This window comes from Musca domestica, unplaced genomic scaffold (genome assembly GCF_030504385.1).
Source record: "Musca domestica strain aabys unplaced genomic scaffold, Musca_domestica.polishedcontigs.V.1.1 1, whole genome shotgun sequence".
Taxonomy (NCBI): Eukaryota; Metazoa; Arthropoda; class Insecta; order Diptera; family Muscidae; genus Musca; species Musca domestica.
In genome coordinates, this window is record NW_026712114.1 from 27,828,365 (window position 1) to 27,841,369 (window position 13,005).

General features: G+C 34.8%; 1 protein-coding gene across 1 annotated transcript in view; it reads right to left on the minus strand.

Moving 5' to 3' along the window:
• The window catches only part of LOC101892428 (peroxidase), a 156,827-nt gene extending 144,479 nt beyond the window's left edge, over positions 1–12,348 (minus strand). Inside the window, exon 1 of the mRNA XM_020038381.2 lies at positions 11,356–12,348. Within this exon, the coding sequence (XP_019893940.1) occupies positions 11,356–11,366 (11 nt within the window). The 5' untranslated portion in view covers positions 11,367–12,348. The remainder of the gene's footprint in view (positions 1–11,355) is intronic.
• Between the last annotated feature and the right edge of the window lie 657 nt (positions 12,349–13,005).

The following is a 13,005-nucleotide window of genomic DNA, read 5'->3' on the forward strand; positions in this document are numbered from 1 at the left end:
GAGAAAACATTGGTTGTCCAGCAGTTTGTAAACAAACAAACTGATCGTGTTTACTTGCCAAAGATGTCAGTAAAAATGTGCACCTTCGGTTGGCCACCAGAACTCAAGCGCCGGCCATGGTGATGGTGTGGCCCGTCATTGCAGTCGAATGTCGCTCTCCGCTCTTATTAATCGACCGTGGCATCAGAATAAATGGCGAATAATATCGCGAAAATATTCTGGAGGGTGTATTAAAGTCTTGGGCACACAAACATTTTGTCAGCAGACCTTGGACATTCCAATAGGACTCAGCATTATCGCACTCAGCACGCGCAATGTTGGCACTAAAAAATAGCAAAGTGTCGATCACCGCAAGCAAGCGCTTCGCCGGGAATGGGCCAAAATACCGCAGAGCAACGTTCGGGAAGCGTGTGACGCGTTTTTCATTGGCCGTTTGAGGGCCATAATTCGTGCCAAAGGTAACCAATTCAAAAAAGTCGAAACTTATTCTAAAATTTGATGCTATTTCCGACATTTTTTTTATTTACCACAAAAGTTATGGTATATTTCACCCACTAAATATTACCCGATGTCCATCCAAATTGGAGGACTTCTCAGCCCTAAGCTCTAGCCCAATGCCCCTAGCTCGTGAGGATCGGGCCATAATTGCGACTTGCAGCGTAATTACAAATTATCATGGACAGACGTACGGCCGGACATACATATCTAGATCGACTCTTCTCTGCGAGATAGGAAGTTCCATATATACTTTCCTATGTAGGAACCAATGTTTCGAGGTGTTACATAATTGTTGGTTCATTCAAGCTTATAATCCCCCCCAACAGATACGAGTAGTGTTGTAGGGTATAAATATTATTAACAAACCTATCATGTCTTCCAAATGAGTTCGTTATAGCCATGATTGACTCTATCTACATAACCAGCGAAAAAAAAGAGAATACCATTAGCCACATTTCCAGATAAATCAAAATAAATTCATCATCGTTAGACATTAAATCACTTGGAGTGATTTATGTTTGACAGCAAACAATTTATGCCGATTTACCTCAAAAACCAGTAGCTCATAGGTCATATATCATATTTTCGACAATAAATTTCCAATACAACTATGTGAAATGTGGGAAACTGATGCGCAATAGATACAATAGCATAATTTTAAGATGTTGTTTTTTTATTGAAATTCAATGACGGAAGTAGGTTATATTGTTCGCAAAATGTAAATTGAAACTGTTGTGGGTTTTTTTTCTACCAAAGGGTGTGTTTTTCTCATTTGAAATGGAGACAAAAAACTAGCAATCATTGTCTTCATTCGTTTTCCGTGATATGTCAAGTCATATGGCAACAATGGTATGTTCGAGTGAACCTCTTGAATGTTTTCTTTCAATTGAACGATGTTTTCCATAAGAGGAAAAATAATTGAAGATCATATGGGGATTGGCATGTGGTACGAACACGACAAGGCAAACAAATTTGAATTGTATTGAAACAAATTGTAATGGCATCATGGAAAAATGAATGAAAAAAATTTAAACAAACATTTTACTCCCTACATCAGGAAAAAAGACCTTTTCAACATTATGAAACGGGGCACATGCACATGGGATGAACCTAGTCATATATATATATATATATATATATATATATATATTAAATATACTAATCAGATTAGAATAAAAACTTAACAATCTAAAATCATCAAAGTACTATTCTTAATGACAGAACTAACCACAGTTACACTGCGCAACAAAAGAATTTTTTTTTCAATAACTACAAAAAAAAACTCAGCTGATTGTGAAAGTAGATCCAAAAATAAAAGAATCGTATAATGGCATTTCAAAGTTTACAAGTCTACAACAGATAGTAACTTTAACAGAGAGAGCAAATTCCCCCATCTTTCTCTTTTATACCCTCCACCATTCTATGGAGGATATATTAGCTTTGTCATTACAGGTTTTTTTATATAACCTACAACACTGTGTCTTGGGAAAAAAGTTTGTAGCACCTCGAAGTATTGGTCCTGCACATAGGGTGTTATATATAGTTCTTTCGAGCCGATTCGGACCTTCCATCTGTTCATGTAAAATATTTAGGCATACAAATGGACGAAAAACACAAACCTTTCAGTTACTCCACACGTCACGATTATAGACTAAATTGGGGTAAGAGTTTAGGTGGGACAGAAGTCTGCCATTTTGCATGGTTATCTGATAATAGTTAGCAGCTGAAACTGACCATTACTATCATGTAAATAATACGAACATTTCGATTAATCGCCGAATATTTTTAACCCCGACGGAATCACAAATGCATGAAAATGTCACTTCTGACAGTAACATTGATGCTGATATCCAATGTATCAGGTATATAGCAAAATATATATAAGGGAAGCAGATGTTAATAAGACCGCTCGAGAACGATGGAACAGATATCGACAATTCTCCAAAATTCTGATTGGCCTCTTGGCAAAAAAAAAATAGAATGTATAAAAATCGCAAAAAAAGGCAATAAAAATGTGAGTATATTTTTTCGTCCGATCTTCACGGAATTTCTCATGAGGGTTAGGTCAGGTTAGGGTCAAAATAGAAGCGTATTTTTGAAGATGCTCGAAGATGAGTCGCTATGCAGGTTATAAGTAAAGATCTATCGACAGGGAATTTCGTATGAGGTTATAATTTAGGACAGGTTAAAAGCCTTTTCCCACATTTTGTTTCCACATCAGATAACATATAGTAGTTAAAATTGACTACAAATTTTGTGTAACATTTTTTTGAATACCTATCAGCACGACAGAGGTCGTAAATATAGGGCACATGCTACCAGTCAAAAACCAAAGGGAACATTTTTACAGGGTTTAGTGGATTTTAAAATATAGTATAGTGCTATAGGATATGGTTGGCCTGCACTACCATAGCCAGCCTTTGCTTACTTTTTTCACATTGCCGGACTAAGCCTGCGAAGTCGGCAATGTGATATCCTACAACACTACAATATTTTAGAAGCCTCTGTTGTCCAAATCCATTGTTGAAGATTTCGCTTTTGAAATTATGTCAGAGCATTGCTCAGATATTACCCTTGGCCTTTTAACCAGGGCATTTGCCCAATGTTGTTAGTTGTTGTGGTCCATTTTAAGCTAAATATAATCCAATGGTGATCCAAAATGCTAGACTTCTTCCCTGTCCTTTTTTCACTAGATTGGTTTCAATTTTGTGATCAGGTGAATTTTACTGTTTTTGGTAAATTTTAACCAAAACTGCAAAAGGCCCCTCTGTATTTCTAAATTTAGACTCGTCTATATGATTTGCTTGTCTACGATATTTGGCTATATTCGTCAACGAAATCAACATAAAAACCAGTAGTTCGCCTTTTATGTATTTTGGATTTAGCCTGCAAGTTATTTTCAGCGCTTCAGTAGAATGGAAATATTTGTATTTTTTTCGAGATTTCGTGTCCTTTGCCTTCAATTCGTGACCATTACCACGGCGGCAAGATCAAGAACATTTTTAGTTGTTGGTCCATTTCAACCCCTAAATATATTGCGGACATCTTTATAAACAATAGGCCTAACCCTTCTCTGTTTTATCCTACCTTTATGAAAAATTTCGTCAAGATAGGACGATAATTACAATCTGTATATAATAACCCCAACCCGTGTTGTAAGGTGAAAAATATTACAAAATATACACTTCAAAATGATAAGTCGAATTAAAAAAAATCGCAAGCGATAAAAAATATGTAAAGAAATATAACAACAAATAATACAAAATCTATCATTATTGGTATATTTTTATGCGATTTTTTTTAGATTTCATTCTTTTATGCCAATAGGGTATTCTGAATTAACAAAATTTAAAAAAAAAATCGGTCCAGCCTTTCTTGAGATATAAGTATTTTAGCTAACATCCCTTTCCTTTGTATAAACACATTGTATACATTTCACTATGAATATCCGATATATTTACTATCGGCATATACGTAATGGTCAGAATTGACCTTTTCGTCTATTTATAATTTCGCCGGGATTAAAAATATTCGCGGTTTAATAAAAAATTGACTTTTATTTAACACAAATGTTATGGTCTATTCATCCACTAAATATTACCCTTTGACCATCCAAATTGGAAGGCTTCTGCCCAGCCCTAAGCCCCAGCCCCATGCTAACTTTCGCGTCGATTGGTCCATAATTGCGACCTGTAGAACAACTGCAAAATTAGAACGTTTTTCAGTTGTTGGTCCATTTTAACCACTAAATATTCTGCGATCATCTCCAAAAGCAAGAGGCTTCTATTATGACCAAAAACCCATCTCCATTTTCAATTTCATGAGAATCGGGCCAAAATTGCGACATATTGCGTGATTACTAATTGAGCTGAGGTACACAGCAGTTTTTTTCTGCACAACTTCTTTTATAGTGTGATTTTTAATTTTACATTTAAATTTACTGAAAGTTACATTTAATCCAGATGCAGAAAGAAGGAACTCTTTTAACGAAAATTTTTTTTTCAACTATCTTCAACATATTGAACATTTTGACTAACTTATATTCTTTTGTTTCTAATGCCATGTTTCTATTTTCCAAATTTAATTGATGAAGTTGTTTATAAGAGGTCGTAAAAGCATAGATATCCCATTATTTGCCCTTTTTATATATTTATCCCATTCTTTATAAATATACATTCAAGTGGTATTAACACTTGAATGTATATTTATACAATATACATTTTTTTATATTTCTGTCAATTAAAAATAACAAGCCAACATCTTCCCTATTAACCAATTATTTGTTTTTCTTTTCAATTTGCAGATTTATTCCAAAATAATGTCATTCAACAAATAATAATAACTATTATTTGTTATGGCTGTATATACAATTCTTACAAAATGCCAGATATTGCATTTAATTTAAGAAAAATCACTGCAAGAAAATTGACAAAAACCCCAGAAAAAAATAAAAAGTGCACTTGCTTCATTAAAAATTTTTTTTTGACAATAATCTCATTGAAATCCAAAACAACAACGACAACAACAACCAGAAAACGCAGAGACCAACCCACAACCATTGTATGTATATCACTTCGCTAAGCAGATAAGTAAGTCAGCCAGTCAGTCAGTTCGTATATCGTTCCTCATAAACTTTTGTAACCCATTAAAAGCGCATTCAACCTGAATATCAAATGACAATATGATCGTGTAGATATGTATGTTTCTACATTTTTTTTATTTAACTTGATTTCGGTTTTATTTATTCGTATTGGCTTGTTAGCGGTGTTTGAAACCAGCTAGAATTTCATAACATTTTTGATAAAGTATATGAAGAAAAAAGTAAATAAATAGACAAGGCTCCCCATGAGGAAAATAGAATAAACAACTAAAAATCAATAATGTGTTATTCAGGAATTTATAAAAAGCCCATAAATGTGTTACGGGGAGAACGAAAAAAAAATAATTAACATATTTCACTTTAATATTATTATGAACAATTTATTTGGAAAATAATTTCAGCACTCAATATAAAATACCAAAAAAAAAAAAAACAACTTAAAAAGCTGTAAGTACGGCCGGGCCGTACTTACCGCTTCATACCCTCCACCATTTGAAACGAATTTGGACATTTTCAAAAAAAAAACCGTTAAAAATTCTGTTAAAATGTAATACCGAATGAAGACGTTACATTAGGGTCTATACAGGGTGAGATGAAAATACTGCAACCAACTTTAGACTGTTGTCATTTCTAAGCAACTCGTCCGACAGCTGTTAAAATTATTCCAGTGACAGCTCATTATATTGTTTACAAGCGTACAAAAGCATTTTGGTGAGAATTTTCCAGAAAAAAAGTTATTCGTGATCGAATTCAAGCGTGATAGTGTGTCTTCTTAAATTTGGTAGAAAAACCACAAGTAGCTATCATTAGAGCACTTCAGCATTTGTGTCTCGTACCATCGCTCGTTGCCGTTATACCGGTAGTGTAGCTCGGTATAGTGGACGAAAAAAAAAACAGCAACAACACAGAAATGGTTTGAAATTTGGTTTGAAAAATGGCTCGTGAGCTGAACATATCGCAATATTCCATTCGGCAAATATTGAAAAATGAGCTCGGGGTAAAGCCATTGAAATTCCAAAAGGTGCAACAGAAAGAAAATAAACTCAAAAGGGCTAAAGAGTTACTTCGCATGGCCGAAAGTGGTGAACTGCCGAATTTGGTTTTCTCCAATGACAAAACATTCGTTGTCCAGCAATTTGTAAGCAAACAAAATGATCGTGTTTACTTGCCTAGGAGGTCAGCTGAAAATGTGCAGCTTCGGTTGATGATGTGGGCTGCCATAACAGTCGATGGTCTCCCCCCGCTCTTATTAATCGACAGTGGCATCAGAATAAATGTCGAATATGATCGCGAAAATATTCTGGAGGACGTTTTAAAGCCTTGGGCATGCAAACATTTTGGCCGCAGACCTTGGACATTCCAACAGGACTCAGCACTATCGCACTCAGCACACGCCATCCAAGAATGGTTACAAAATGAGGTTCCTCGCTTCATGGCCACCAAAATCTCCGGATACCAATCCGTTAGACTATTGTGTCTGGAGTATTTTGGAAAGCAAGGTTGGCACTAAAAAATACTAAAGTGTCGATCACCTCAAGCAAGGGCTTTGCCGGGAATGGGCCAAAATACCGCAGAGCAACATTTGGGCAGCGTGTGACGGTTTCATTGGCCGTTTGAAGGGCACAATTCCTGCCAAAGGTGTCCAATTCGAACAAATCCTAACTTATTCTGAAATTTGATGTTATTTCCGCCCTTTTTTTCAATAAAATTAAAAAAAAATCGATGAATAATGTAGCTAAATTTATCAAAATTACCGAATATATGGAGGCACTGTTATATAGGGGCTATACGAAAACGTGGACCTGCACAGACAATTTTCTGTCATAGGCTGTAGTATCCATTACGAACTTCAAATCCCAAATTCGAAACAATTCCGGTGAATAATATCGCTAAAATCATCAAAATGCCGAATATTGGGGTACCGTTATATGGGGGCTATACGATATCGTGGACCGATATAGATAATTGTCTCCCAGGTCATAAAGTACTCACAAAAAAACTCCTTGTGTGGACAATGCCACTGAAAATGTGGCTAAAATCATCAAAGTACCGAAAATCGGGTGACCTGCAGACAAAAGACCGATCTGTGCAAAATTTTAGCTTCCTATCTTAATTCGTTTTGACTGTAGCGTGATTACAACAGATGGTCAGATGAACGGACAGGGCTAAATCGTCTTAGAATTTTACGCTGATCAAGAATATATATACTTTGTTGTATCTAAAATTATTGTTTCGATGAGCTACAAACAGAATGACGAACTAATATGTATATATGGTGGAGGGTATAACAATAATTAACATATTTCAATTGAATATTATTTTGAACAATTTTTTTTGAAAATAATTTCCACACTCAATATAATATACCAAAAAAAAATATCATTGCTCCTAAACAAATTCTCTCCAGTGTACATTGAACATGTATGGTTTACCTGTATCCAATATCAAACATTGTAACACACACATACAAACATATTTTGTTTATTAATTCATATGTGTGTCACTATGCTTGAGTGGTTTTCTTGACCCAATCTTTCTCATCTCGCTCTCTCTCTGCCCCTTTCTTCTATATGTTTGTGGGCACATACATATTATTTAAATAAATTCATTGAACTTTTCAAGACATGTGAAATATGCTAATTAGAATAACGGCAGAGTGGAAACGTACACACACATCCACACGTCTGGTAGACAAAAATAAACAACACAAAAGAACGAAAGACTGAAGAAAGTTTTAAGAAAGGAAAAGCAAACAAAAAAAAAACGTATGCACATAGAATACCAAATGTTCTAGGTATGGTTGGGGTGCCTTTTTTGAAATGAGAATTTTTGGAATGAGTTTTGATTTTTGTAGGTGGATAATTGTCATTATAGACCCAAAAAACGCATATTAAAAACAATATCTGATTTTAGCAAAGTTCTAGATAATATCGTCAATGGTTTGGGGTTTTTGCAAAGTCATAGTAAATACTAAAAGTATACGTAAAGTACTAACATGAAGCTAAAAATTGAATATTTTGTATTGAAGAAACGGAATGAGCTAAAAATTTGGAATAAGAGTCACTGATGGATTGCAGAATAGATGGATATACGAAATTTAAAGTTCTAAAATGCTTGAATACTCGAAATTCGGTACAAGAATTAAGATTGGAATTGATATATGGAAGTTTTTTTTTTGGAAATGTGTACTATAATTGTACAAAATCTAATATATAGTACTAAATTTATAAATTTATGTATGTATTGGGTGGAAGGATAGAGATGAAGTCCTTAAATTTGTTATAGATGGTGGCTTCGGAAATGCGTATAATAAAGATGTGGTTCTGGAAATATGTACTACAAGTGCTGAGGTCTCTGTTGGTATCAGATAATGAGATCTGGAGTAGTTTTGCAAATGCATAGAAACTCTTTTTCAACACCTTTATACCAATATTGCAATAAGGATATGTGGCGAATCAGCCCCTCTTTCAAACCTAACCCAAAAATTTCGTAGGGGACCCCAAACCTTTTTTAAATATTTTTTTTTACAAAAAGCACGCGACTTTTAAAAAGTTAAAAATCGTATTTTATTGAAGTTTCATAAAATCAACGGATTTTGTAGAGTGTTTAAAAAAACACAGCTTTCGCAAGAAGATTTGAGGTAGCCTTATAAATTTCCTGATTAGAAAAATATTTAAAAACACGTAAACAAATGCTATAGTCGTACGGGCCGACCATGTGATACCCTACAACACTTCAAAATGATAGAAGTCCCCTTATGTCCAAATCTACTTTGGAAGATTTCGCTTTTGAAATTATGTGATAGAGCACTGCCCAGATATTACCCTTGGCTTTTTGATAAAGGACATTTGCCTAATATTTACGCACTCCGTCGTGTTGTTAGTTGTGGTGGTCCATTTTACAGCTAAAAATAATCCAATGGACATCCAAAATGCTAAACTTCTTCTCTGTCCTTAACTCTCTTCTCATGCTAAATTCCGTGTCGACTGGTTTCAATTGTGTGATCAGGAAAATTATTTTGTTTTTAGTTCATTTGAAGCCTAAATATTGTGCAATCTTCTCCAAATCCAAGAACCCCTCTGTATCTCCAAATGTAGACTTATCTTATGTTTTACTTGTCTACGATATTTGGTTGTATTCGTCAACGAAATCTGCGGGAAAAAGCCAGAAGTTCGCCTTCTGTGTATTTTTGGGTTTCGTCTGTAAGTTCTTTTCAGCATTTCGGTAGACTGGAAATTTTGGTATTTTTTTCACACAAAAGTAGTGGTCCATTCTATACGCTGTCCTAAACTCTAACTTCATGCGAGATTTCGTGTCCTTTGGTTTCTATTTGTAACCTTTATAATGACTGCAAAATCAAGAACATTTTTATTTGTTGGTCCATTTCTACCCCGACTGCAAAATCAAGAACATTTTTATTTGTTGGTCCATTTCTACCCCTAAATATATTGCGGACAGCTTTAAAAATAATAGGCCCCTTCTGAGCATAACCCTACCCTTATGAAAATTTTTGTGAGGATCGAACGATAATTGCAATCTGTGCATAATAACCCCAACCTGTGTTGTAAGGTAAAAAATATTACAAAATGTAGACTTCAATATTATAAGTCAAATTAGAAAAATCGAATGCGATAAAAAATATGAAAAAATATCACAAAATATTACAAAATCTATATTAACATCATTATTGGCATCGTTTTATGCCTTTTTTTGATTTTATTCCATTATGCTAAGAGGGTATTCTGAATTCACAAAATTTGTGAAAATCGGTCTAGCCATTCCTGAGATATAAGCATTCTATCTAACATCCCCTTCCTTTGTATATTATTCGCGGATTAATCGAAAATTTGACTTTTAGTTAATACAAATGTTGTGGTCTATTTCACCCACTAAATACTATCCGATCACCACCCAAATTGGACGGCTTCTGCCCAGCCCTAAGCTCTAGCACCATGGAACTTCCGCGACGATTGGTTCGTAATTGTGGCCTATGGAACAATTTAAAAATTTTTCAGTTTTTGGTCCATTTCAACTAAATATTTAGAGATGATCTCCAGAAATAGGCTTCTATTCCGACCTTAACATCACCTCCGTTTTCAATTTCATGAGGATCGGCCCACAATTGCGACCTGTAGCGTGATTATAAATTACTATGGACAGGTGGGCGGACATATATAGCTACATCGACGCAGCTCGAAGTTTCATATATACTCTCCTATGTGGGAAATCAATATGTCGAGGTTTTATATAAGTTTTATATAGGGTTGTAGGGTATAAAAAGTTATATTATATAGTGTTCGATATATAACAAAATTGGCTGCAATGTGATATGTATTGAATTTAGGACAGATACCAGATATTTCCACTTCTTTTGGTACCTGACCCACAAGAGTGGAAAATGTTGAATTATAGTCCAAGTTAAGCCCAGCATATTCAAGACAACATAATGTTTTGTATGGTGTAAATCTGGGGCATCGCAGAGATTAAATGTATTAATTTGCTGTCTTCTGAAATCCAGAAATCTTTATTGTAGGAATAGAAAAAGAAAATTGCTTATTAAAAGATCTCTATTTAGGTCGATTTTTTTCCGAAAAAAGGGTATATGAACGCTAGGCTAAGGAATCATCTCGAATTTTATAAAAACGTCTTTATTTTGTAATTTAATATTGCAATTGAAGAGGATTTAAAATTACGAAACCTTCTTATATAAATTGAAAACAAATACTCATTTCCAATACTAGTGTTTTTCCACTCTCCTGCTGCACGATTTCCTATATGGAATTTTTAATGAGCCTTTAAAATAATTCCAAACTGACACATGTCAAAATATGCCAAAATTCGCAAAAAACACATATACCGCCAACGATAATTTTGTGAAAAACAGGCCTGTGACAAAGTAATGCTCATTTCTTAAAAGACACGTTTCATGTGACAAGCCACACTAAGAATTTTAATTGTTACCATTTTGACGAGAAAATGACAAAAAAAAAAACAAACAAACGAAAAATCCATGCAAGAGGCAATTATGTGAGTGCATTGGCGTGGAAAAGGCTGTGTGTGTAAAAGGGTGGGTGGGGGTCCAAAAGGATAATTTGATTGTCTTGCCTTCGATTTAGAAAAAGGGAAAGTATGCGAGCTTCTTAAAATGAAATCAATATTTCCAGGATATTCCCATAAAAATTAGGATGGCTACGCCATTGCTGGCTTTGTCGGATTTTTTCCATAACAACCTTACATGCATTGGGGGAATTACTTACCTTAAAATCATTTTGTTAAAATAAAATCTGGTACAAGTGGCAATGGCTGTTTATTTTTCAGTTAATGACTTGGATTAAATGTTTGCTGCTACTGTCGCTGTTGTTGTTACAGTTTCCGTTGACGTTTTCGACTGATCCGAAAAGGAAATAAACACCAAAGGAAATATTTAATCCAATTATGGCAACAATAGTTAGAGTCTAAGACTTTGTTTTGGGTATATATATTTTTGCTGTTACTAATTAACACTCAGAATAGCCGGTGTTTGGTTCAAGAGGTGGGTTGGAAAACGCGCGCGAAAGAAAATATGTACTCACAACGAAATGGCCTTAATTACGCAAAGCAACATTAATGATATGGAGTTGTAGTAGTTTTGTTTGCTTTTGTTTTTATTTCATTATTCGCCCAAGACTGGGAAAATGCACTTTCAAGTTTGTGTCTTAAGTCTTTTGTTTACATCAGTCACACAAGTCGGCTGTGTCCGGTTAACAACAAAGAACCACTGACACATAGAACACCAACTCGGAACAACACAAGAATTTTTTTTTTGTTATTCTACACACAATGACGTTTGCGACGTCTGATGTGAGGTGGTTTAATTAATTTTCGTTTTTTTTTTTGGTATTGTAAGCACTTGACTTGCTTCGTTTCCTTTCTTTAAGAATTTTCAACAACTCCACTTGAGTTGTTTTGCTATATTCTTCCGTTAAACTTTCCCTTTATGGTTTTTTCGATTATTCTTTTTATTTTCATTCACTCAGATTTTTATTCGTTTTAAAATTCATTCTTTTTTATAATTTGGTCGTTCATTCACTTTGCCATATTTGTCATTATTTTGTTAAGGTCGTTTCATTTCAAGTGAAAGAAAAATTCATTTACATGAACATGACTTCTTTTGCTTTTGTATTCCACACAAGGTGCTCTCGATACCGTTAGCCGCGCTTTACAACCTTTACGTTGTATGTCCCACAATTAACTGATTACTTTGGCCAATTGCTGCTGAAGAAAATCCAAAAAACCGATATGGAATACACATTGGACAACGAACCAACGAACAAATCTGGTGAACATACACACACAAACACACACACACACACACACCGATACACAAACACCTTTGGAGTTGGCGTTACGTTTGCAGTGTCTGTGCGAGCGCGCATTCACTTGTGCAGACACACAGCGGGGTTGAGAAAACGTGTTCGTTGTTACAAACGACTAGTTGGTTGGCTGTTTTGGTTGCTTGTCTGACTGCGCAACGGCGCAGCCCAGTTAGCATGGGACTTGAGCATTAACTCCAACCGAAAAAAATCTGTTAACAGCGCCTCCAGTTTGTTGCCATTGTCGCCTTAAGCGTTAGCGTTAACGCTTTCGTGTGCCCGGGCGACGCGGCTTTAACTTTTATTTTCTTTGAGTGCAAAGTTATGGCTGATAAGATGCTGTGTTGTTTATGCGTTTAAGTAGTCGGCGTATGCGACTACGTAAATAATACTCAGTTAAGTTGAGTGGAAATGAAAATTATTGAGTTTTATCATCTTTAAATAATACTTGAATTATTTTCATAATAAACAATATTAGAAAAAAAAGAAAAAGATTTAAGTAAAAAACTTGTGTTTATGGACTAATACCAAAGACATACAAGGTGAGATAAAAAA